At 42.3% G+C, this 22,227-nt stretch overlaps 2 protein-coding genes across 3 annotated transcripts in view; one reads left to right on the forward strand and one right to left on the reverse strand.

Annotated features, from left to right (window-relative positions):
* PIGF (phosphatidylinositol glycan anchor biosynthesis class F) overlaps window positions 1–5,228 on the forward strand; it is an 18,809-nt gene extending 13,581 nt beyond the window's left edge. Inside the window, exon 6 of the mRNA XM_066178477.1 lies at window positions 5,115–5,228. Coding sequence (XP_066034574.1) covers window positions 5,115–5,228 — 114 coding nt within the window. The remainder of the gene's footprint in view (window positions 1–5,114) is intronic.
* Window positions 845–21,783, reverse strand: RHOQ (ras homolog family member Q). Of its 2 annotated transcripts, none has more exons than XM_066178479.1 (5): window positions 21,487–21,783; window positions 21,269–21,327; window positions 7,400–7,497; window positions 6,573–6,668; window positions 845–5,836 (listed from the first exon to the last, which is right to left on the reverse strand). In XM_066178479.1, the coding sequence occupies exons 1-5, from the start codon at window positions 21,645–21,647 to the stop codon at window positions 5,681–5,683; spliced, it is 570 nt and encodes a 189-aa protein (XP_066034576.1). In that variant the 5' UTR covers window positions 21,648–21,783; the 3' UTR covers window positions 845–5,680. The 2 variants fall into 2 exon arrangements, with proteins under 2 accessions (XP_066034576.1, XP_066034575.1); XM_066178478.1 differs by having other exon boundaries at window positions 7,400–7,564.
* Window positions 21,784–22,227: the final 444 nt, after the last annotated feature.

Below are 22,227 nucleotides of genomic sequence, written 5' to 3' on the forward strand. Positions count from 1 at the left end.
TTTGTTGTGTGCTTGCCCTCCCATATATCTGGGGTTTTTTGCAGCATAATTTTGATCTGTAGTACCTGTTACTAGTGGTAAAAAGTGACTTTGAAACAATATTCTGCGTACAGTGTTATCATTAGGTAGAAATAAAATTGCTATGCTCCTACTCCGTAGTGGATACTGCAAACATAATAGGTAGTGCTGATATAGCTCACCTGAGTTGGCTGACTGCCATGTCATTTAGCCAATATGACTATAAATATTAGCCTTAGATACCTCTCAGACATTTGTAGCCTGAAAAGTAATCCGGAGGATCTTGGGTACAGTTCTTGGTGCTTACTCAAGTAAGCTGAAATGGGACTATAAACTTTCACTCTACTTTGGTTCTTCTTATCACAGCTCAGAGAGTTTCCTTCTTGTACTCCTTTTTGGATCTACTACCTACTGTGAAAGTTTTATTATAAGAGAAGTTGCTTAATGTGAGATAGGGATAGTATGCAGTTGGAGTTGTTTTAAAGAGGTAGAAGCTTGTTCCATTTTAGTGTGGTTATCACTGTTTATTTAATAATGTGTTTTCTCAATGTAAACCTTAATGGTGAGATCAAAGGTAGTTATGCTTGCTGTAACTTTAGAACACAAATCCATGAAACCAACTCCTAGTTACAAATGCCATCCTGAAAAAACCCTCACACTTTCTTCTTGGTGTGTGCTTGTCAACACACACATTCAGTACAATGTGATAAGACACTTGTAGTTAACATGTGCATGCAACCAAAATAGATTAAAGGCATGTACTGAAGTTTTTAAGACAGTACAAACTGAACAATCAGGAATTTAAGGCATGTTAGAAACAGGGAGGGAAAATAATTGTGCTCATTTATTCAGTTTTCAAATGAAACAAAAATCATTACATAGCCTTCTAATTGACAGTCAGAAATGAGTCTTTCGAAACAGTAAGCATACAAAAAATTGTGTTTAGGAATATGAGAAAAACACTCTTTAAGTTTACTAAAAAGAAAAGTAAGTACAGTAGATTGCCCCACTGTATTTGCATTTGTATAATGAAAGTTCCAGCAGGCAGTTGCTAACTTCATGGTATCTTTAAAAACTTTGTGTTGCTCCTCTGGTCTATAAGAATCTGGCCTTTGTGTCCTTATCAATGTCTGTGTAATTCCCTTGCATGGGATGCAAGACTCAGAGTAGATGACAAAACTGTCATGCAGTCAGAATTCTGGTTTAGCTAGCTACATGCACAGTCCAGCAGAGCTAGATACCTTGCTGAGATCCTGCAACATACTCTGCTTTCCATGCAATATGCTAAGCATTCTCACATCATAGAATCTTAGGTGTTCTAAAGAGCGCTGAGGAAAACTAGCTCATTTGTGTCCTGAAAGGTTGGCAATTCCTATTTTGTTATTATGCTTAAAATGAGTTCTAATATATATACTAAAAACCTGGAAGTTCTGCAGTGTCTATTTAGCTAGCCTAAAGAAATTCCTGTGAAGTCCTAACACTGCTGCCAGATGAAAAGGCAAAAAGAAAATTTAAACAAATAGCAGAAGTCAGAATCATTTTGCATTAAACACTGGCTCATGCTCTGTCCATTAAAATGCATTTTTTGTTCTTGTTAAGATTTGTTTTTTGCCAAGCTGCTGTTCAGGCTCCTAGTAATCATCTACAGGTTGTTAAAATTGCCCTTTTCATCATGCATTTGATATGTAAACTGATTCTTCTTGTGGTAGGCTGTGAGAATGGTTGCTGATGGCTCCCAGCTGCTGAAACAGATAAGGCATTTCATGACAGTTTCATGAGAAATGTTCTGTTCTGTCTCCTGTGCTCCCCACACTCTTCTCTCCATATCAGCTTATTTTCTCCTCAACAAAAGTGCAGGTAGGCCATGTGGCCCAACATCTTATTCCCCTGCTGCTGACCTGGCCCAGACATGACATCAGTACTGTGGCAGGATATGTCAGCTTCCTCAAGGCAGAAGGGAGCATGATGTAGGAGGAACTGAGCTAAAAAGTTCTCATGGGATGAGAGGGGTGTATTACAAGTTGCGTATTTTAAGCAAGCAGAATGGAATCTTTTGAAACAGGCAGACAGATATTTGCTGCTTAGATTTTTATCACTTACAGGCAGTTCATACCAAGTCAAGGACTTTAAACCAAGTTTGAGATAGTATGAAAGGGAGGGCAAAAGCAGGCCAATTGAGTAAGTCAAGGTCATTTAAAAAGGTCCAGAAGGAAGTGATTGGGTCTCAGAAAAATGAGGCCAGCAGCTAATACAAAATAAAGCAACCCACTTCCACAGAAAGAAGCAACCCATTTTCATAGACAGTCAAAAGCATGTGAAAACGGTGTTATTTTAGTGCAGCTGATATGCTTAAGAGCCATATCTTAATCTGTCTTTGATAACTTGCTGCTTTAGATATACCCATGGGTGCCTCAGGCCATATGTAGCCTAAAAGCCATCAGCCAAGAATGGAAGTGGCAAAACTGGTATTATTACCTGTTTGTTAGGGGGTTTTTCCCTGTCTTGAGGGTTAGAGAAAATGGCATTAAGGACAGCAATGCTCTCAAGACCCGGTTTTTAATTGCTGTGCTTAGGGAGTTTTCAAAAGGCCAATCAAACTGCCCTCAGACTACTCTGGGCTGTCCAAGCAGCACAGTAAGAATAAGTGCCTGGCCTAGTACCCCTCTGTTTCATGCCACTGGAAGGGATGAGGCGGTGTCTCGTTCTGTCTTATTCATAGATGGGGAGATGGCATGTTTTATATTTTCTTCCCTTTGTTCCCTATCTTTGCCACCTGCCATTTGTGAATGTTCAGAGGTCAGAGACTCAACTGTTAAGAGAGAGAGCCTGAAACTTAGGTAACAGTGACTTTTAAAAACCAAAGCAAAAAATTATATGTTTTAGAAGACAGACAGAGGCAGAATTAATATTAAAACATACATAGCTATTGAAAAACCACATCCCGAGCTGCAGTTCAGTCAGGTGAAAGAGGCTACAACAGTCATCAGAGATCTTTTTAATCATATCAATAATCACCCACTATACACAAAATAGCACAATATACAGGGTCATTGGGTCATCAGGGATATTTGCTCTCTAGTTGGGGGAATATGATCAATTCAGAGTCCATCATCTACCTATAGTTCTGTAAAGCAAATAGGCAACTACAAATTCACCTAATGTAGGTAAAAATTTAATGAAGGATTGATCATTGATCACTCAGCAAATCTGATGTAAAAGCACCACCAAGTTAAGAAGCCTTTGTTCATAATTTTGTGGATATTAGAGTGGTATTTGACTTCATCAGTGGATAAAAAAGTATGACTCGTGTTTCATCTCAATGTTACTGAGTGAGCAAAAGGGTTTCAGGGACTTTTTTACTGTTTTGTCCTTTAGACGTGTGTAATATGCAAAATGCTAGAAATAATTACATTTCATTTAAAAGTTGAAAAGATCCACCTGAAGTGTAAGTTTAGCCAAGGCCACAAACTTATGTGAGTTTCAAATACATATAGTACCTTACCATGCCAAAGCCTCTCAAGGCTTTTTATAGATGTTCTACAATACACAGTAAATGAATGAAAACAAGCAAATCTTTGGCTGGAGAGGCAACTGCTGAAATATTCAGCAACAAAAACAAGCAGTAGAGACAGAATGTATGAAAGTGAAAGAATGAAACAAGGTCAATAAAGAGTACCTAAGGCACCTTGTTTAATAGTCATCTTTGCTACACTCCTTAAGACCTCCAAATAACATATAAAGCTGTAAATGCTAAGGAATGTGAAGATGAAACAACTGAGGAGACTGAAGATGAAAGAGCAGAGGACAAAATACATTACTCTTATTCATAGTTAAAATTCCCATGATCAAAGGATATGAATAAATATATTCTTTTAAGTGATAATGAAGTAAAGAGAAGAATCAGAGCTAGGAAAATGAATGAAAGGAGGAACCAGTACCGTTAAGAGTAAGTTCATTTGATATTCATGAATTGCAAGTCAAAGTGAAGTAGAAAAGAAGGCTGGAGATTGGGATATTTCCTCTATTGTCTAGTGCATTTCTCAGTCTCAAGTACTATAGAGGGGGGAAATATCCCCCTTAATTTAAAAAACAAAAGGAGAGTCCAGTCTGTACTTGCTTTAGGAATATGCACTGTACAGCAGGAACTGCAAAACTGTCCTTGCCAAAAAAAAAAAAAAAATGCAAAGGAGAATTTTGAGGAGGCCTGGGAATTCTGTTTATTCTAAAATAAATAATTTAATCACCACCTTAGTTGAGACTTTCAGCAAATGCAGTATGTAGTGGACTGGTACTATAAGCTACATCTGATGACAAACTGGTTAAGTCTTGGTTTGACCACTCCTCCCTGCAAATCAATACCAATTAAAAAAGGGCAGGGGAGAATTCCATTACTAATCTGGCTCAGTACAAGATGGTTTGTTAAAGTGAGTCAGCTCTACTGAGTTGGCTTCCTTTTCTTATACTAGAAAACAGAGCATATGATTAAAGTTCTCTTTGACATAACTGGCTTACTACAAGTTTGATGATCTGGGTGCAAGATGTTCAGTCAACTTCCAGATTTGTGTTCCCTCCCTACTGCTAGCCAGAGGAAAATTGATCCTTTTACATACTTTTCAAGAAAAAAAGCCAACAAACCTCTATCCATCTCAGTCTCTGGCCTTATTTGAATACTAGTTCAACTATATATACCTAAAAGTTTCAAAACACCATGAGAGATTGAAAGGAGAAATTGCTGAGAAATCTGTAGGTATCCAAATGTGTGCAGCAGAGTAGGAGGTTAGGTCAGCTGAACGCTTCAGGGGATATAAATACTTCTAAGGGTATTTTTTTTCCATGTAGTTTTTGGACTATCAAACTAAAGTCTGCAATAGCCAGAAGCCTGCTTACATTTTAATGCATATTAATTAAAAACTGTACAACAGCATTTAGTGTTCGTGAAAATGATTGTTATGCTTTTGGCATTTTTAGGAAAGCACACCAAGCTTTAAAGTAGAGTAAGTCTCCTGTCTTTCAGTACCTAGACTTTGTGCTCATGAAGTACAAAAACCACAGACGTTTTCCTCATTGTCTGCTTTTACCTTGCCTTCTCCCCTCAGGTATGGCCCATTTCCTGTTCCCTCGGAGCTACCTTTGGCTATATGGCTGGTCTGATTATTGCACCTCTGTGGATACACTGGAACCGGAAGCAGCTTACATACAAAAGCAGATAACTGGAGCAAAAAGAGACAAGGTATTTCTTTGTGCAGATTCCATACAGACTGTGCAAAAGTTGGGGTTTTTTAAGATATATATATATAGATATATATATATATAGTCAAAGCAGAAGACTGTCCAAATTCAGTTAGAGTATTTCAGGCCAAGCATCTCCACTCAGTAAAATCACATAGGTGCCATTTCAGCATGGTGCAGTTTTTGCTTCCTCTAGACTGTGTAACCCTGAGAGATTGTACCTTCCAGTCTGAATAAAATATTTGTAACAGATGTGGTTGCTTCTTATTACGTGTTCGTTGAGTTTGATTTTATTCCTCTGGATTTCACTGGTTGTAGAAGGCAGAATCATAGGTTTAACTTCCAAACCTGGAACAAATTCACTATGTACTTAATGCATTGTATTTAAAATCAGTAGAATTTCACAGTAAGCCTGGCCATTGTCAAATGTCTCTCACGTGATCAAACAGCAGTTTATGCATCTTGAGCCTATTCTCTTCTTCACTGTGTGTTTCTTTGGAGTTAGAATGGCTATAATAGCTTCATCAAAAACAGTCTTCAGTCCTTTCTGTGTTAAAGCTGAACACTCCACATAGCAGTAGGCTCCTATCTGTCAAGAAAATAAGTTAATTCAATAGCAGTATGTCTCAGCTGTTCAATTCCATCTGGGCACTTCTGCTTTTTTTCCCCCCCCATAGCAACATTACAATGTTTGGCTGCAATCTAAAAAAGTTATCTGCAAGTGCACCCCCCATAGGAGAAAATAAGATTTGTCTTTTGTCCAAAGACGTGGAAGGTATTTAAGTTGATTGGTTTCTATGGGAAACAAGTAAGTTCTTTAGATTGGCAGTGGAGGCCTAAGATATGGTTAATAATTAAAGAGCAAAAAAGACATGGCCCATTTGTGTTTCAAAAATAAAGGCTCTGTAAGTCTCCTGATAAGCATTATCCACACAGTAGTTACAATGGTAGTATAACAGTCTCAAATAATGTCTGAAAGATGCTTCCAACATTGTGCTTGAGCATGAGAGGTCCCTTCCAACCTCAACTAGTCTGTGGATTTTAATTATCTTTGACTAATATTTATATAGCTTGTATAGCTTTAACAAGTGTCTACACTGAAAATTAGAACTATTACTGACAAGAAAGTGTAATTACATAGGTCTGTTTGTTACCTATATTCATTGATGTAAGTAAGGGTTGTTAACTGGTAAGGAGTCACAAGATTTCATATGTGGACTGCTAAAAGATATGCAGAAAGTGGTAAAGGAAGACAAAGTCAAGTAGAAATAGGGGTGTTTTGTTGTTCTTTGTTACTTGGTTTCATTTAGGAGTATCCAGTTTACCTCTTTTGCTAACTTCTGTCCTTGCTCCACAGATACGGGCTTCTCTTTCATATCATTCAGTCTTGCCAGAGTTTTTGGGTCATCACGGAGATCAATCTAGCAAGAAAGATTGAAGTCATGCTGCAATACTTTCTCTAAACAAAAGTCAGCAGGCAATATGATACCCTCTTTTTAAAGGAGAATTATTCAATGGAATATTATCTCTATAAAAATTGAGTCATGTCATGATTCAGATCGTGGACCATTCCTGATTCAAAAGCCCTACATTTAAGCCGTGGCTCTTTAATCCAGAAGGAAGAAACATTTGTTCTGTAATTCAGCGCTTCAATTAGATGTGATCATCTTGGAATACCAAATGCAGTGGCAGAAAGATTACCCTAAGGTAACACCAAAACATAGGTCACTTCATAAATGAAGCTCAGTCCACTCCCCACAAGTAGCAAGAGGAAATTGTCTCACTCCTCCCCTTTTCCTTTGCTTCAGCAAATATTGCATGTGACTAATAGTTGTAGACCCAAGTAATTCCAAGTAACATGGGCACGAGCAGAATTTTATTCCTTAAGTTCCATGACTTTTTAGAAAGTCACATGGGAGACATGCAGCCCATCTTGCCACCCTGTTTACAACGGATATAAGTTTTTTTAACAAAATGGGGATAGCTCATTAGAGAACAATACATATCTATGTTTTTCTGCCACCTGTAAGGGTTGTTCCTCCAAAGGCAGAAAGAGGTGCTGCTCGGGTCCTGTCAGGCCTGAACTTCCAGCCCAGAGAAAAGGTACCGTACAATGATCCTAATTGTTTAAATAAAGTAGAAGCAAGTATACCTGTGTTCCTACTAGTAAATAGGGAACATTAGGTGCATATTCCTTCAACTCCGGTACCCACTCTTCCTTCACATTTTGAAATGAAGCAGGGTTTACCACTGAGAAGCAGATAAGGAAGACATCGGTCATAGGGTAAGATAAAGGTCTCAGACGATCATAGTCTTCCTAAGGAAGAAAAATTCTGTTATCTGCAATATGAAATTGTTGCCTGTATTTTAACAGTTATATTCAGAAACTGTATTTGTATTTCATGAAGGTTGTTTGTTGCAACAGTTGTTGAGGCAAACTTTCTGAATGTTTAAAACTATTCCATGTTAGTTAATAGCGCTGTTAGAGCAAAGTCTACATATGAAGATAACTATATGTGAATATAAGTATTTTGAAAAATGTGTTAATACTGATTGAAACTTGCTTCTCTGTGAGAATATACAAAGGATTACCATTCAAAAAGTTTTCGCTTAAGGAAAAAAACCAAAAGGCTTATGGTTCAAACATACTTGCAGATCAAAGATTAGTATGTGAGAGAGAGAAATGAGCAGGTGTGACTGCTGTAGAGTCATCCAGGTTATACAAAGCTAGGCTAGATTATGGCTATTTGATGCACTTAAATGTTCTATTTTGAATCATACACAGAGGTGGTATTTAAAACCCTCCTTAGAATTTTCTTTGTCTCTTAGAAACCTTACAGTCCTGTGCCTAGTGTTCAGGGCAGTAGGAAGGATCAGAAGAGACCTCTTTTGTCTAGACTGTGCTTTCTATTGGCAAGCCCATCAAAGGATCAGGTGGAACAGAAATTCGGGATCAGGAACACTATCAGTAGAATATTAATGCCTTTGTTTGTTTGTTTGTTTGTTTGTTTGTTTGTTTGTTGAGAGTGTGGGGGAAGAGTTAGTGTGAAAAGATTATTTACAACATTGAGAGCCTCAGCATTTAAAGCCAAGCAGCCCTGCTGCCAGGGCATGCAATACTGTGGCAAGACAAGTACCTAGGAGCATTGCCCCTGTTGTAAATCAGAGTTCTCTCTAGCAAGGGAAGAAGTGGATTTTTGCCCTGTCTTTTAGCTAACAGCCAGAGGGAACGTGCCCCAGCTTTTTGCTGCAAGGCTTCTTTTGGTCTTTGGCAGTGAACCAATGCCTGACCATTCCTACCATAGAATTTTGGTGGTTTTTGTAAGGTAGAAAAAAACTAACACTGAGCCCAGGCATTGCAGAGACACTGACAAATGCTGGATTTATACCTTCCACAGTAAACACCAGTTTATTAGGGCTGCTGCACCAGTTTCCCTCGACCCCATGTAAACGCCCCATCTTAATTAAATCTCATAAATATTGCAATGATTTTTTCATTAAACGTAGAGACAGAAATGTAATTCAAGTCCATGATTGAAATGAGCCAGAAAATCAAATTTTTGTTTCCTTGGCAACAGCCACATTACCAGATTATTAACCTATAGTCACACCCTCAAAAATGCCCTCCATTGATCTGTTAGGTTTTAAACATGGTCACTAGAATTTCAGAAAAACTGTGAGAACTTCCTCAGAACAGTTTCTGCTTGGCTCATCTTTTCCCTTGGAAGTCAACAGCTGTGGGAAGAGAGCTGTTATTCTCATCAGGAACTGGAGGAAAGAAATTCTGCAGTAGCAAGGAGGTGATCATTACTTGTCACTCTTGTGCCATTTCGAGTATCCACTCTAGTTTTGTACACAGGCTTGTCAATTAGCTAGAGCATGCTTAATTGTTGACATGGCTTCCAAATTTCACAACCACAGTAACTGACACCACTTTGAAACTAAAACGTTTGACAGGCCTTTTCCCTGCCAGCGTCAGGCTCTTGCCCTGATTCAGAAGAAAAAAACAGTAACCCTGTCTTTCCCAAATCTGTGGACATTCATCACAGAAAGCAGAAATAACTTCAAAACATCAGCACAGGAAGTTGAAACTCTTCAACATTCAGTTGGTTTCTTTAGGCATGTATTTTATGTTTCACTTCTACTACTGAATATAGCTAGGTCCTGCTCAGGGTTGCACTCTGTTTTCTGGGGTGGAGATGAAAATCCTAAAAGAAGCTTCCCAACTACAAATTACTCTGTTCCCTGGAGTACAAAATCTGCATGAAAGAACACACAGTGGATCCATCAGTTGCTCTCAAATTCGGCTCTAAATCACATGTGGGGTATTAGTGAATAAATTGTGTTTTAATAAAATCTAGTTAAAAGCTGTAATTTGTTCCTACCACCAAAGAGCTGCCATCCTTATACTCTACATTTTCTAAAAATCTCTTATCTGGATTAGGATAGCTGGAATACTACACTAAATGCTGGAATGGAGAAAGCGTTTCACTGTCACCAGAAATTACTGTTAGTCTATTAACCTTAAAATAGCTCTTTAGTTAATCCATTTCAAATTACAGATGGACCTTTTATTCATAGCAAATATTAATAATATTCTTAAAGCCAGTCTCAGGTCTGAACTCCTTTCCTGCTTGCTCCTGCATTTGTTTATGTGCCTTTTGATTTATACCCTGTCCCACTTGCACTGGGCGAACTGTGCGTCCATCCACTGTAATTAAGAAGTTAAATGGAAGGCAAGTACAGTGTGATTGGATACATCATGTACCCTGGCCAAAGATGTGTGTGGTATTTGCTACAGTGCTTTCAGTGTATTTAAGCTTCCTTAAATTATCAGAGAATTTGGCTATGCCCACCAGTCCTGCTGCTTGAAACATGTAATGCTCTGAACATCAGGTTTACATCAATACTAATAGTGGCCGCAGTTCTAACAAAGCCTCCCACCTCATGATTGGACTGGTTCTGGGTCCTCCTGGGAGGAACCCTGCTTAATTTTTGTCACCATCTAGTAAGCCATCTGTGCTTAAAGACTCCTTCTGCCTCCCAAAAGCCCCTCAGAAACAAATAAAACCTGTAATACTTATTGCAGGTAAATACTTATTACAGTAAAACCTGTAAACTTTCTCTGATGTATTGGGCCAACATAACTGCTGCAATTGATAAAAGAATCTGAAATACCACATTAATTTAGATTGAATATTAGAGAAGCCTGAAAAAATCTTATAGCTTCAGCTATAATTTATTTTCTGAATCTAGTGTAAGGGAAATAAATGTGGTTTATTCTAAAATTAAATGCAACAGCAAAATTGATCATACTAGCCAGTCAACATGAATTCCAGTTTGAGTGCATGTACACACCACACTATACAGCAATGAGACAATCTGATTGGGGGAGGGACTGTATATATATTTAGGCTTTAAAAATATTTAAGGATATTAGCAGGAATATTTTAAGAATGTGAATAAGATGGGCAAGAAAACCCCTAAGGATTGAAATAGTCAGTGTTAGTCAAAAACTCCAGGCTATAATAGTGAAACAGCTCCTTCTCCAACATACTCTAGAGTTTAAAAAAAAATTGTTTGCTGAAGCAGGTGAATATGAGAAAATACAAAGACTGTAATAACTTCAAACAAAATTGGACACAAGAATGTTGACTTAATTAATGTTCTATGGAGCTGTGATCCCTCTAAAAGACATGACACTGCAGCAGGGCTGTTCATCATTTCCCTATTATCCCTGTGGAAACCCAGGACAGCTGCCAGTACACAATAGACATGACAAAGGAGATGAGATGAGATGAGATGAGATGAAGGAACTAAGAACTTTGCTTCTCAACTACAAATGGGACCTTTTGTATTTAGAGTGGAGAATGGAAATTCAGACTTTTAAATTATCATGTCTTCTTATGGTAGGCTGAAGGGATGCCTAGCATTGCCTTTATCTTGGTTCCTTAAAATCTATCCTTTATGTCTCCTTTTCCATGTTACAGCATCTAATAATCTGCCTGCGATTTTTTGCTGCCTTGTACTTGAATACTGTATTTTGGATGGTGAAGTGAATTTGCTCCAACACATCCAAAATCTGGCTATTTCCCACATTCACCTGTTCAGAAACAGAGGTCTTGAAAAACTTCTTGTATGCAGACTGAAGAACAGTATTGCAATTCCACAGCATTTATTATATTCTTCATTTCATGGGTTTGCTCAGACCAAAAGCAGAACACAGTGTCCCATTTCAAGTCATGCATTTGATTTTGAACTAATACTTTTTCCCAGTTCTGTGGGTATCAGCTGAGACACAGCTAAAACCACACCAACTGTATTCCGAATTCTGCCACTGACACAGGATGTAGTCCTGAGCAGATCATTATCCTCTCTCTATTTACATCTTCCAATCTGTAGGGGTTTGCCAGCTTAATAATGCATTAGTCTTTGCAAAGCACTCCAAAAGCCTTTGATGTACACAGCTTATGTGCAGTGGAATATTTGAAAAAAAATAAATTCGGACAAAATGGAGTATAATAATTTCTGGACAACCTTCTTGACCCACAAAAAGCACTATTTCCTTATATTTATTAGAACACTGAAATGCGAGGCACAGGCAAACAGAGGTTGTACTAGAGACCTTGTAGCTCCCCTGATATATGGTATCTCACTCCTCCCTGGTTGAGCTGAACTGGTGGACACAGAGACAGAGGTCCTCAGCCCTCTGTCAGTGGTGTGAGAGCACAGGCCTCTTGCTTGTCTGGAATGGTATTGGGGTCTCTCTGTCCACTTTGGAGAAATGAAAGGCAATTAGTCCTGTGCAACCAATGCCTTCCCACACCTTGACCAAGACCTTTGAGGAAGTCCATGCCTCTCAGATCTGCCATTGCGAGTTGTGAAGATAATGTTAACCTAGATCTGTCTGGTTGATTTTTGTTTCCTTGCTAGTGTTTTTAAGAAAATAGGAGAAACCAAATTCCGGTATGTCATTAAAACTGACGCAGGGGCCTAAGATGTGTCATGTTCTGACAGAACCCAAGTAATGAATTATTTTATGTGTTTTGCAGCTTAGGAATGAAATTTTAACAATGCATCTTCAATTGTTATGCTGACATATCCTTGATAATACTATTTCTATTCCAAGAGGTATAAAGTGGATGGGTGGAAACAAAATAAAGCTTGCACCACTGGAAGAAAAACTGGAGCTCAAAACCTCTGCGCTTGTGGTCTCTGTGTTAGCAACCATCTGTTGCTTTCACAGCATACAACAGCAATTGTAAGAAGAGGTTCTCACTCCCAACCATCTGTTTTTAGAGGGGAAGCCAAAAATAGACATCAGGCAGAGTTGCTAGAGGAATCCAACCTTCATGCAGCAAAGGGTAGTCACTACTGCTCAGAGGGGCTGAGTGAGGCAGAGTTTTACAGAGTAAAATCCCAGGTAAAAGTCTAAGTTTTAACCCCTTCACAGTAACAAGAGTCAGAAGGGCTCTCTCATTATGAATTGCCATATTTCAATTTTTGAAATGCATTTCAAAGCTGTCCTTCAAGACTGCATTTTTCAGTTTTCCTCCCTGAAAATAAGTTTCTGTTTTAGAAGGCTCCCTGAAATATTTTGGAAAACATAACAAGTGAACCATAATGACTGATGCACATAACATGTGGACTTAGTAACAGCTCAGTTACCTCTGGACACACCTCACCATCTCCCCCAAATTGTTTGGAAATGAAGGCTGATCTGCAGCTTTGCCATAAGCACCAGGCAAAGCTTCTGTCTGAAGGTTTTGAAAGCAACTGCTTAGTCCAGAAGCACACCAGGAAACAGACTTCACTCCGCTGAATCACCCTGTGGTTTCTGATTCTACAAGATGCTTGGTGGGGGAGGAGAGAGAGGGAAGTGGCCTTTACTACCCCATGCCAAGCACAAATTGCTTCCCTGGCTAAAAAACACTCTCCAAATTTTTCAGTCTGGGCTGTGTAACACTGTAACCCTTTGCAAGGAAGGAGTGTGGAGCGTCCCCCAGGATGCTGGTTTCCTGGCACTGCCACTCACCGGGCACCACTAATGCAGGACCATTTGGCATAAAGCTGCAATTTGGACTGACAGTGCTTTGCCATAAAACATCTGCTTATCCAATTCTGCAACCCAAGCTCTGCTATGCTGATGACTGCATTTGATTTTTCAGTTGCCTACATTTGTAGCCCCTAGCTTTTGAACACAGAAAACAAGAAAGATGCAGTGATTATTCCCTGGCTGCAGGGGAAAAGTGCACTACAGACCCTCTGTCTCTTCTGAGGATACAGCTTGCATTGCTAAAGAAAGCAGAATTGTCCTGTTGTGGTTTGTTCGCATAGGTTTCCCAGAGAGTGCAAAAAGCTGCTGGTTTGGGCCCAGCATCTATTTTTAATTTAAAGAAAAGTCTGCAAGTATGCAGAGTAAGTGCTCTTCCATTGTATTCTAAAAATGAAGTAAACTGATCTAAATCCATTTCTGAATTCCTATGAGGAGGACTGTTCAAAGGACATATGAATTATACATTGAAAAAGCCCAGGGTTTGTGAATTACCTTTTAATAACAAAACTTTCCTCCTGGCATACGGGAGAACTGTGCAGCTGCTCACATGTCTAAAAAGCTTTTCTAGATAGAGAGAAGTAACTAGCTGGAAGATGGAGCCTAGTAAGACGGATTTTAGAGCATTAGAGACAGGAAGGACAGAATATTTCTTATACTATACACAAAATTGCCTTTAAGTGATCAGACTTCATCCTAGCCTTAATATGGGATTCAGTACTGTCCAAATGCTACATCTTGCATGGTGATGCTAAACTACTTTCCTAGATGGTCTCAATAGCACACTCCCTTCTCTCCATCACTCTGAGAACTTCAGCTTGCTAGTTTCTTCTTGGTCTTCTAAAAGGGAAAGTCGCTGTATTTAACTGCCTGCAAGCACAGTTTCACCTGAACACCTTCACTTAAACCTCTATGGAGCTCCTAAGAAATGGCAGGGTAGCTGCCATGGACCAACCCTTTCACTCCTTGCCCATGAGAAATCTCAGTCCTACAGTGCCTTTCTTTCTCACTGTCAGTGACTTCATGAACAGCATTCTTTCCACACCAGATTTCCATTTTCCCTGAGAAAGGAATTCACCCCAGTTGTTGTGTCTGCAGCCATGAACAATCAGGATTTTCCATTCTTTCAGATATAGCAAATCAAAGTTAAAAAATAAAATGCACCCTGACATGGGAGATCTGGACAGATCCTCTGCAGAACCTATTCTTTGGAAGGATTCTCTGACTTTATTTTCACAGAAGAATATGACCTGTTCTCACAGGCAAAACAGCCTACAGAATAGAGTTGTTTTAATACAGTTACCCATATCTTATCAGACATGTCTTTTAATTTGCTACCTATATAAAGACAAACAAGACTGATCAGTTAGGTGTCCCATTCCCTTTCACCTTTTACAAGTAAATCCCAAAAGTACATTCTTCAGTCCAGTGTTGAGAACACATAGAAGATCACAGCTTTACTGCCTCCTCAAGATTAGCTCCCATCACACAACTCAGGAGAATACCAGGGCCATCATGTGCACCTTGAATGAACACATCACAGTGAAAGAGTTTCTGGAATTAATGGAGTGCCTAAGAGTCTTCTGCACCTGGTTTTATATCAAGTCCCATTTGCTGGGGTTAACAGCTTCCATTGAAGAATGTGGTGAAACACTCAGCAGATGTTAAGGCAATTGTAAGAAAAACCATAGACAGTTTTTCTTAAATGAGGAATTTGTGAGCCATCTCACTGCCTGTGGCTGGCCTATCAGTTGGCCATAACTAAAGATGCATCCCAGGTCACACCTGGCATCCATCCCTTATTGACTCCAACACTGAATCCCAACTGGAAATCGGACCAACAAGGAACTAGCATTAGCTCCCAATGATAATCTTAAAGCATTTGTGACTACATCTAATTTAGAGCACAAGCTGCCTGAGGTACTCACGAATCTGTGTTTTATTCATGTGAAGCAATATACTCACCTAGGATGCTGACAGATGTTGCTTTGCTCTGGAGAATAATGCTGCCACCTGCATTTTTATGTGCACACCAGCAAGTGCCTGGCATAGCAAAGAATTACTGCACACGTGCCACAGCACAGATGCAGCATGGAGCAGGATTAAAACAGACTGGGGACACTAACTGTAAAGTGTCAAATGACACAACCTCTTCAGAACTGCTGAAAGTGTCACGTAGCATTCAGACATTTTTTCTTAACTCACCCAATCACTAATTCAAACAGATTGCTTATAAAACCACAGAACAGAGCAGTAAAAAGACACCATTCTTCTCCTCTGTGTCCTTATTTTGGCATTTTTTCTCATTAGAGGAGCAGTTTTGTTAGAAATTCAACTGTTAATGTGGCAAAGATATTCTGGATCTACCTTTTCAAATGCATCTCTTAGACTTGATTTTAACATAACTCAGTGTCCTTGTTCAGAAGTACTGTGGGGCTTTCGGCACTCTGAAAATGAAATGTAACTGCCTTGAGTTTCCAACATCTATCTAGTGAATGCTTCTGGGAACTCGGAACACCATCTCCCATTCTGCAACTCCCCATCTGGTGAGAACAGTACTTACCTATCCTTCTAGGAAAGCTATCGTGCTTTCAAAGCATGAGTCACAGCTCACGAGGAGGCGTTTAGATGCAGGCTTTGCACTGAGAGTATTATTGTTGCAAGGCCATTTTTAATAACCAATCTGAAGGTATAAGTCCTTTTCCTTTTAAAGAGAAAGCCTGTCTTTACCTAAACCCTTATCTAGAGAGCTCTAAATAGAGATTGTTAGCTCAGGCGCTTCACCTCCTCTTACACTGAAAAACTTCAATTCCAAAGGGACAATCTAGGCATGTTTTTATTTTATCTGCATACATCCAGTTGTTATATCTACGTGGCTGGCAACATCCTGAGGCACAGAGCAGCTTCAGCAGAGGCTGAGCTATTCATAGGCCAGCACGCTGGGCTGGGAGTGAGCTCATGAACTCACAGCCTCCCAGTGCCAGCTGCCAGCTCGGCTGGGACATGTAAAGGGAGTGAGGGAAAATGCATGTGGGAGGAGGGAGGCACGGGGGGGGGCAGAAAGGGGACAGGATATTAGTTGCTAACATTTCATGTTTTAAGTCTGCCAAAATCATGTTGGAGGTCTCGGTGTTTACACCTCTGCAGTAAAGGGTGGCAGGCTTTGCTTTATGTGAGACTGCTTCACTCCAAGCTGACATTTGGAGCTATGGGTGCCTGGTGGGGGCAACTCAGAAGAAGCAGTGTGCTCTGAGGAGGGACATTTCTGTTTCACAACAGACTAGCAGCTGCCTCCCTTCTCAGTAAGATACTGGAGTGGTACCTAGGGCTAGAGCAGGGCTACCTACCAAAGCCAAGACAAAGAGCCAGCAAGGAGTATAAAGATTACTGCTATTTAATTACAGCAACCACCGCAGGTTCGGGACCATCCATTTTACCATTTTAAGAACCACCGCTCAGGCACAGATACCTTCATATTGGTAACCATTTGTTTTTACACCTCTCCTTAATGCAGACACTCATCTCCCTAATAACTGAGTCAGCTTTATACACTTCAGCAGCCTGACCAACTTTAACATAAAATTGCTTTAGTGTCAGGGCTTCTGTTATGACCAAAAAATCAGTGAATCTGAATTAAGATGGCTGTGGCTGCAACCAGTGCGACCATCTGAGCTGAGACATGCAAAGAAGCGGCTTGTTCTGTGCTTGTGAATACCATGTTTTGTGGTACTGTTCTGGTGACAGGTGAGAAGGCATCAAGAGCTTCATTGTATCAGACCCTGTATTAGGGTGTTTAAGGCAGAGATGTAAAAGCAGAAAGCCAAGGAACACAGTTCACCTCAGCTTTGCCCAACCAGGCCCCACTAGTATCAACAGTGAGTGATGCTGAGGGATATAAATGTTACTATGTGGCACTGCACCATAGTAAGATTCACCATACCCTGCTCTGCACTGTCCAGATGCTGGCTTAGTGCCAAATCTGCATCAAACAGCCATGCCATGCCTCAGCATCTCTCTTCCCAGAGCCACACAAGCACTACAGGCTCCGCTACTGCAGCCTCCCCCATCCTTCCTCTAGGTCCCAACCATCCTTTGTCTTTACAGCAAAGACACAGGAGCAGAGCAAGACTTCCCCCTGTATGTGGTCAGCACACACTGGAAGAAAGGGATGCCATGAATTAAAATCCTACAGCAAAAGGAACTGGCAGAAGGAGGGACTCCAGCTGCCATTTTAAAGAACAGCCTTCAATATAGAGCAAAATCCCCAAAAGGCAACTCCTGTGCTTATTCTGACCACCTGGGACATGGCAAGGGGATACATGTGGCACCTCTTTGTTAGTGCTTGCAGACATTCCTCCAAAAATGTTAACAACTTGATAGCTGGCAGTATTACTTCTGATATCATGAAGAGCATAATGATAATCACTTGCCAGTAGTTCAGAACCACTCCAACACGGTGATCTTAACAGGCCCCTGATGAAGCCATGATTCTCTTCCCAAGCTGATTTTGCCATGTACCCCTGTTCAATGAAGAGCGGTATTGACAGTCTCCCAGAAGAGGCTTCTGCAAAGCCAGAGGCATCCAAGCATCAGTATCACAAGCAGCTCATGTTTAAACTTCAGTGCATTGATGAGTCTTCAACGTGGGTAGGTTCCACAGTTCTCGTCTCCTGGGGAAACCAAGAGCTGCTCTAAACCCACCCAGTGCATGCAGCAAGGCTAAAAGGAGCTGCTAGCTCCACCTCTGGGAGGAATTGCTGGAGGAATGGCACCAAATTCCCGGCCACCTCCCTGACACGGGAGGCTGCCTCCACAGCTGCAAACCCAAATGGGCTCTCAGAGCCTCCACAGCCCAGCAGCTGTACTGGCTATTTTCTGCTAAACCAGGGCCTCAGTATTTTCAGCCAGAGAAAAGCCTTCTTGAACCCACACACACCCAAAGGCCTCCGTATAAACTGGACTTTGTGAACCACCAGTGGCAATTTTCCTTGCTATATATATTACCATGGGGAAAAAAGGGATTTTAATGGATTTATTTTCAACCTGCTTTAAACTCCCAAAGATATGAGGCCTTATGTCATCGTTATAGTTACTACATGTGATCCTGTGTGTGTTGTGAAGAAGCAAGCTAGAAATGAGTACTGGATGAACTCAAAAGCTTGCAACTCCTTTGCCAAAGCAAAGTCTGTCACAAGTTGCTAAATACATAACCACGCAAGTTAAAGAGACCCACACACTGATAAGCCAGTATTTCAGGGTGATGAGCCTGCTGTGCACCAGCTATGAATCAAAATCTTGTCTTTAATCTTTCTTCTGCTCTAGGCTTTCTGCATGGATTTGGAGTAAGTCACTATCTGAACTTTCATTAACCCCCTTCACTCCTCTTCCCCCTGAACTGAGATCTGTAGATTGTACCTATTTACTTTGTCCGGAGCTGGAAGTATAAACATGCTGATGATTGTGAACTCCTTAGATACCACAGTGATCACACACAGCCAAGTTCTATAAAATGATACTATCAGGCCAATATTTTACAGTAAAATTATTTGGGGGTGACAGAATTAGACACAAAAGCACTGATGTATGCTGGCATAGAAATCCCAACTTTGGGCAGCAATGTATCCAATCCATATGGAAGTCTGTGGAAGCAGCAGGCATGTACCAATTACAGCATGCTGTTTCCTCAACACAGAGAAGACATCATCAACTCATGGCTTTTCTGCTCTTTACTGTGTATATTTAAGCTTTAATGTAAACTTTCTATGATTGCATAGCTTTGGGAAGACAGACTTGTCAGCTGCTCTGACAAAGCAGCTTTTAACTGAATGAAGTTGCTGGACTGGCATCTTGATAGAGACTCCCTTTTTTAGTTGTACGGGATGTTGGGATGGGGCTCCTGTGGGCAGTCTCTGAACAGTTCACCAGTTCCCCAAACATGCTGAAGTGGGATGGGGATGGTGGTAAAGATTTTATGCGTACCACAGGTCTGGCTAAAAGGGGAGTTTTGCCAAGACCAGATATATCTGTAAAGGTAGCCTCATTAAAAAACCCTATGTGAACTGAGGGCCCTCTGAATCAGGCCAGCAAGATCTATTTCTAGGTGCCTCAAAAACTGCCCTGGAATTCAAAATGAAGATTTCAGCTTTTCAGAAATTGGGAAAAAGAAGCTTACCTCAACTTTCTCTATATACAGCTTCACTGTGAAAAGCTTTTCATAGTATAACAGGAACACTTTTATTTGCTGTTTGTTGTAAACTGGCCAGTTTACCCTTACTGACTTCTGAGGAGACCAAAGGTCACCTGTGTTTGCACTCAGTACATTCAGGCAGAGTGGGGTACCACAAAGCCAGCTTAGTTAAGGTTACTCAGAGCTAACAACACATACATTAATAGCAACAAGCCCAGCACAAGCAGTTTGAGATGGCATCCCCAAATAAACTGTGCATGTGTACTGAAGTGCTAGGCTTGCTTTCACACATCATAAAAAAATAAATTAGTTGCACACTAACCAAATGCTTTGTCTGAGCACTAGATCCTCACTTTGCAACCTACTTAAGCAACATTATAAAGCCATGTTCTGAACCAATTACTATTCAAAAACAGGACTAGGATAGTAATAAGAAATGCATTTAGCTGGCATAAATTTGACTAGTTTGTGTTTACGTCAGTGAGATGACAAGCATGAAGTCAGTCTTTGTGGGAAGAGTCTCACCCTTCAGGGTATCAGCTTTCTGGAAATGGTGCTGTTTCCTACAATTCACATGAAATTAATTTTTTTACATATTTCAGGCCTAACTATAAGACTGGTTAAATGCTGATTCCCTAACTGAAGGCTATATGCAGATCTAAAAAGGTCCACTAATTCAGGCAGCAGCTGTTCAACTGAGTATAGGAACAACATGGTTAAAAACTACAGCTTCACTCTATGCAAGTTCAGTGAGATTGTCTTACTAGTTGCTCTTTACAACAAGGAAGCATGTCTGAGGTCATGTGAGACCAAAGCACATGCTCACACTGCAAGAAGAAGTTTTAATACAGGGAATAGACAACTTTACAGAAAACCATGCCGCTTTTCCGTATATGCTCTGCACCGCCTTGGGAGAGGCCTGCACCTCCTGGGGTCAGGCCCTTCTCAAACTTTCAAATAAGGGAACCCCAAGAAAGTACTCTAACCTCAGAGACCATGCTTGGGCCATGGCTGGTGCCATGCAAGTTAGGCTAAGGAAGAGATGACTTGAATCATAGAGCCCTTTAGAAACCACTAGACCAGTGACTCCTCCAAACATCCAGTATTTCATCCATCATTAAAGTTATTAAGAGCCGTGCTGACATCACAGCATCTTTCACAACTGGCTGTGATAATCTTAACCAAATGGATCACTTCAGTTGTCTGGGAAAGCAAAAGAAACCCAGGTTATCTCAAAGGCAGTGGCTGACAATAACATGATATTATTTTCCACCTTCAGTTTGAACAACTCTTTGTAGCTATTTAAGTGCTGTAATCCACAACTAAGGAAGGCAAGCTGCGGCAGCCCGGCTTTCCATCCGACCCGAGGCGGCTGAGGCAGCGTGTGCCCTCTGTGCTGAACAGGGCACATTTCCCCACCTGAAGGCCGGCGGGAGGGTCGGCAGCCCGGGGAAGGCGGTCTGGCCGGTGGCGATGCCCGGCCCGGAGCACTGCCCCGCAGGCGCCGGGCATCCCCCCCACCCCAGCGCCGGGCGATGCCGTGGCGCCTCGGCCCCAGCACCGCTAAAAATAAAGCCCTTCTTCGCCTGCCCGCTCTCGGGAATCGAGGTCGAATCGATGGTTTTCTTGTAAAGCCGGGTTTCATCAATCGCCCCCCACCCCCGCCAACCCGCCTCTGAAGCGCCCAGTCCGGACCACAGCCCTGCGAACAACTTCAGCGCCGGGATCGCCGCCGGGCGGGGGTCGGGGCCGAAGGTCCGCGGGCAGCGCTCGGCACTCACCTGGCCGGCGGTGTCGTAGAGCCCCAGCAGGTACTGCTTGCCCCCGACGGTAACGCTGACTGCGAGGGGGGAGAAACACAGCGAGTGAGGGGGGGGGCAAGCCCGGCCGACCCCTCTGCCGGCCCCCCCCGGCAGGGCAAGGCCAGGGGATGGAGGGAGGAGGGAGGGGAGAGAGCGGCTGCCGCCCCCGGCAGTAGCGGGGCCCCCCGCCCGCTCACCTGCGTAGTGGTCGAAGACGGTGGGCACGTACTCCTCGGGGAAGGCGTCGTTGGCGTAGCTCATCAGCAGGCACGTCTTGCCCACGGCGCCGTCCCCCACCACCACGCACTTCAGCATGACCGCCGCGCTGCCATGGGCCATGGCCGGAGCCCGCCCTCATGGCCCCGCGGGCGCGCCCCGCCGAGCCGGGCCCCTCGGCATCGCCGCCGCCGCCGCCGCCGCTCAGCGGGCGCCCCCGCCGGCCCCCGCCGGGCGCGGCCCCCCCGCCATCCGCCGCCGCGCTGGGCCCGGCGGGAGCCGCCTTCCCCCGGCCGCGCCGCGCCGCGCACGGAGCGCCCGCCCGGGCGCGGGGCCGGCGGAGGCGGGAGGGGCGCCCCGAGCGGGGAAGGGCGGCGGGGCTGCAGGGCCGGGGCCGCTGTGCCAGAGCGGCCCTCGCCCCGGCCCCGCTGCCCGCACACGCATGCACGGCGGCGCCCGGCGCTTCCCCGCCCCGCAAGTTACTTGGGCGCTGCGGGCACCCCCTGCCCCGCGCAGGTGATCTGTGGTGATCCCCCACCATCGCCCTGTGCGTACAAAGGAAACTCCGGTCGCATCCTCTGGTATTAGCCCCTAATTGTGCCGGTAAGTATGAAAATAATCAACGGGATGCAAAAGGATTTCGTTCTGCCCTGAGTTTATTGTCGTTGGGTCTGAATTCAGTAGTGGGAACAGATTTAAAAACACCGATGTCTTTCATTTGA

The sequence above is a fragment of the Chamaea fasciata genome, unplaced genomic scaffold, assembly GCF_029207755.1.
Source record: "Chamaea fasciata isolate MVZ Bird 193981 ecotype frontalis unplaced genomic scaffold, bChaFas1.0.hap1 SCAF_3, whole genome shotgun sequence".
In the NCBI taxonomy this organism is placed as follows: Eukaryota; Metazoa; Chordata; class Aves; order Passeriformes; family Sylviidae; genus Chamaea; species Chamaea fasciata.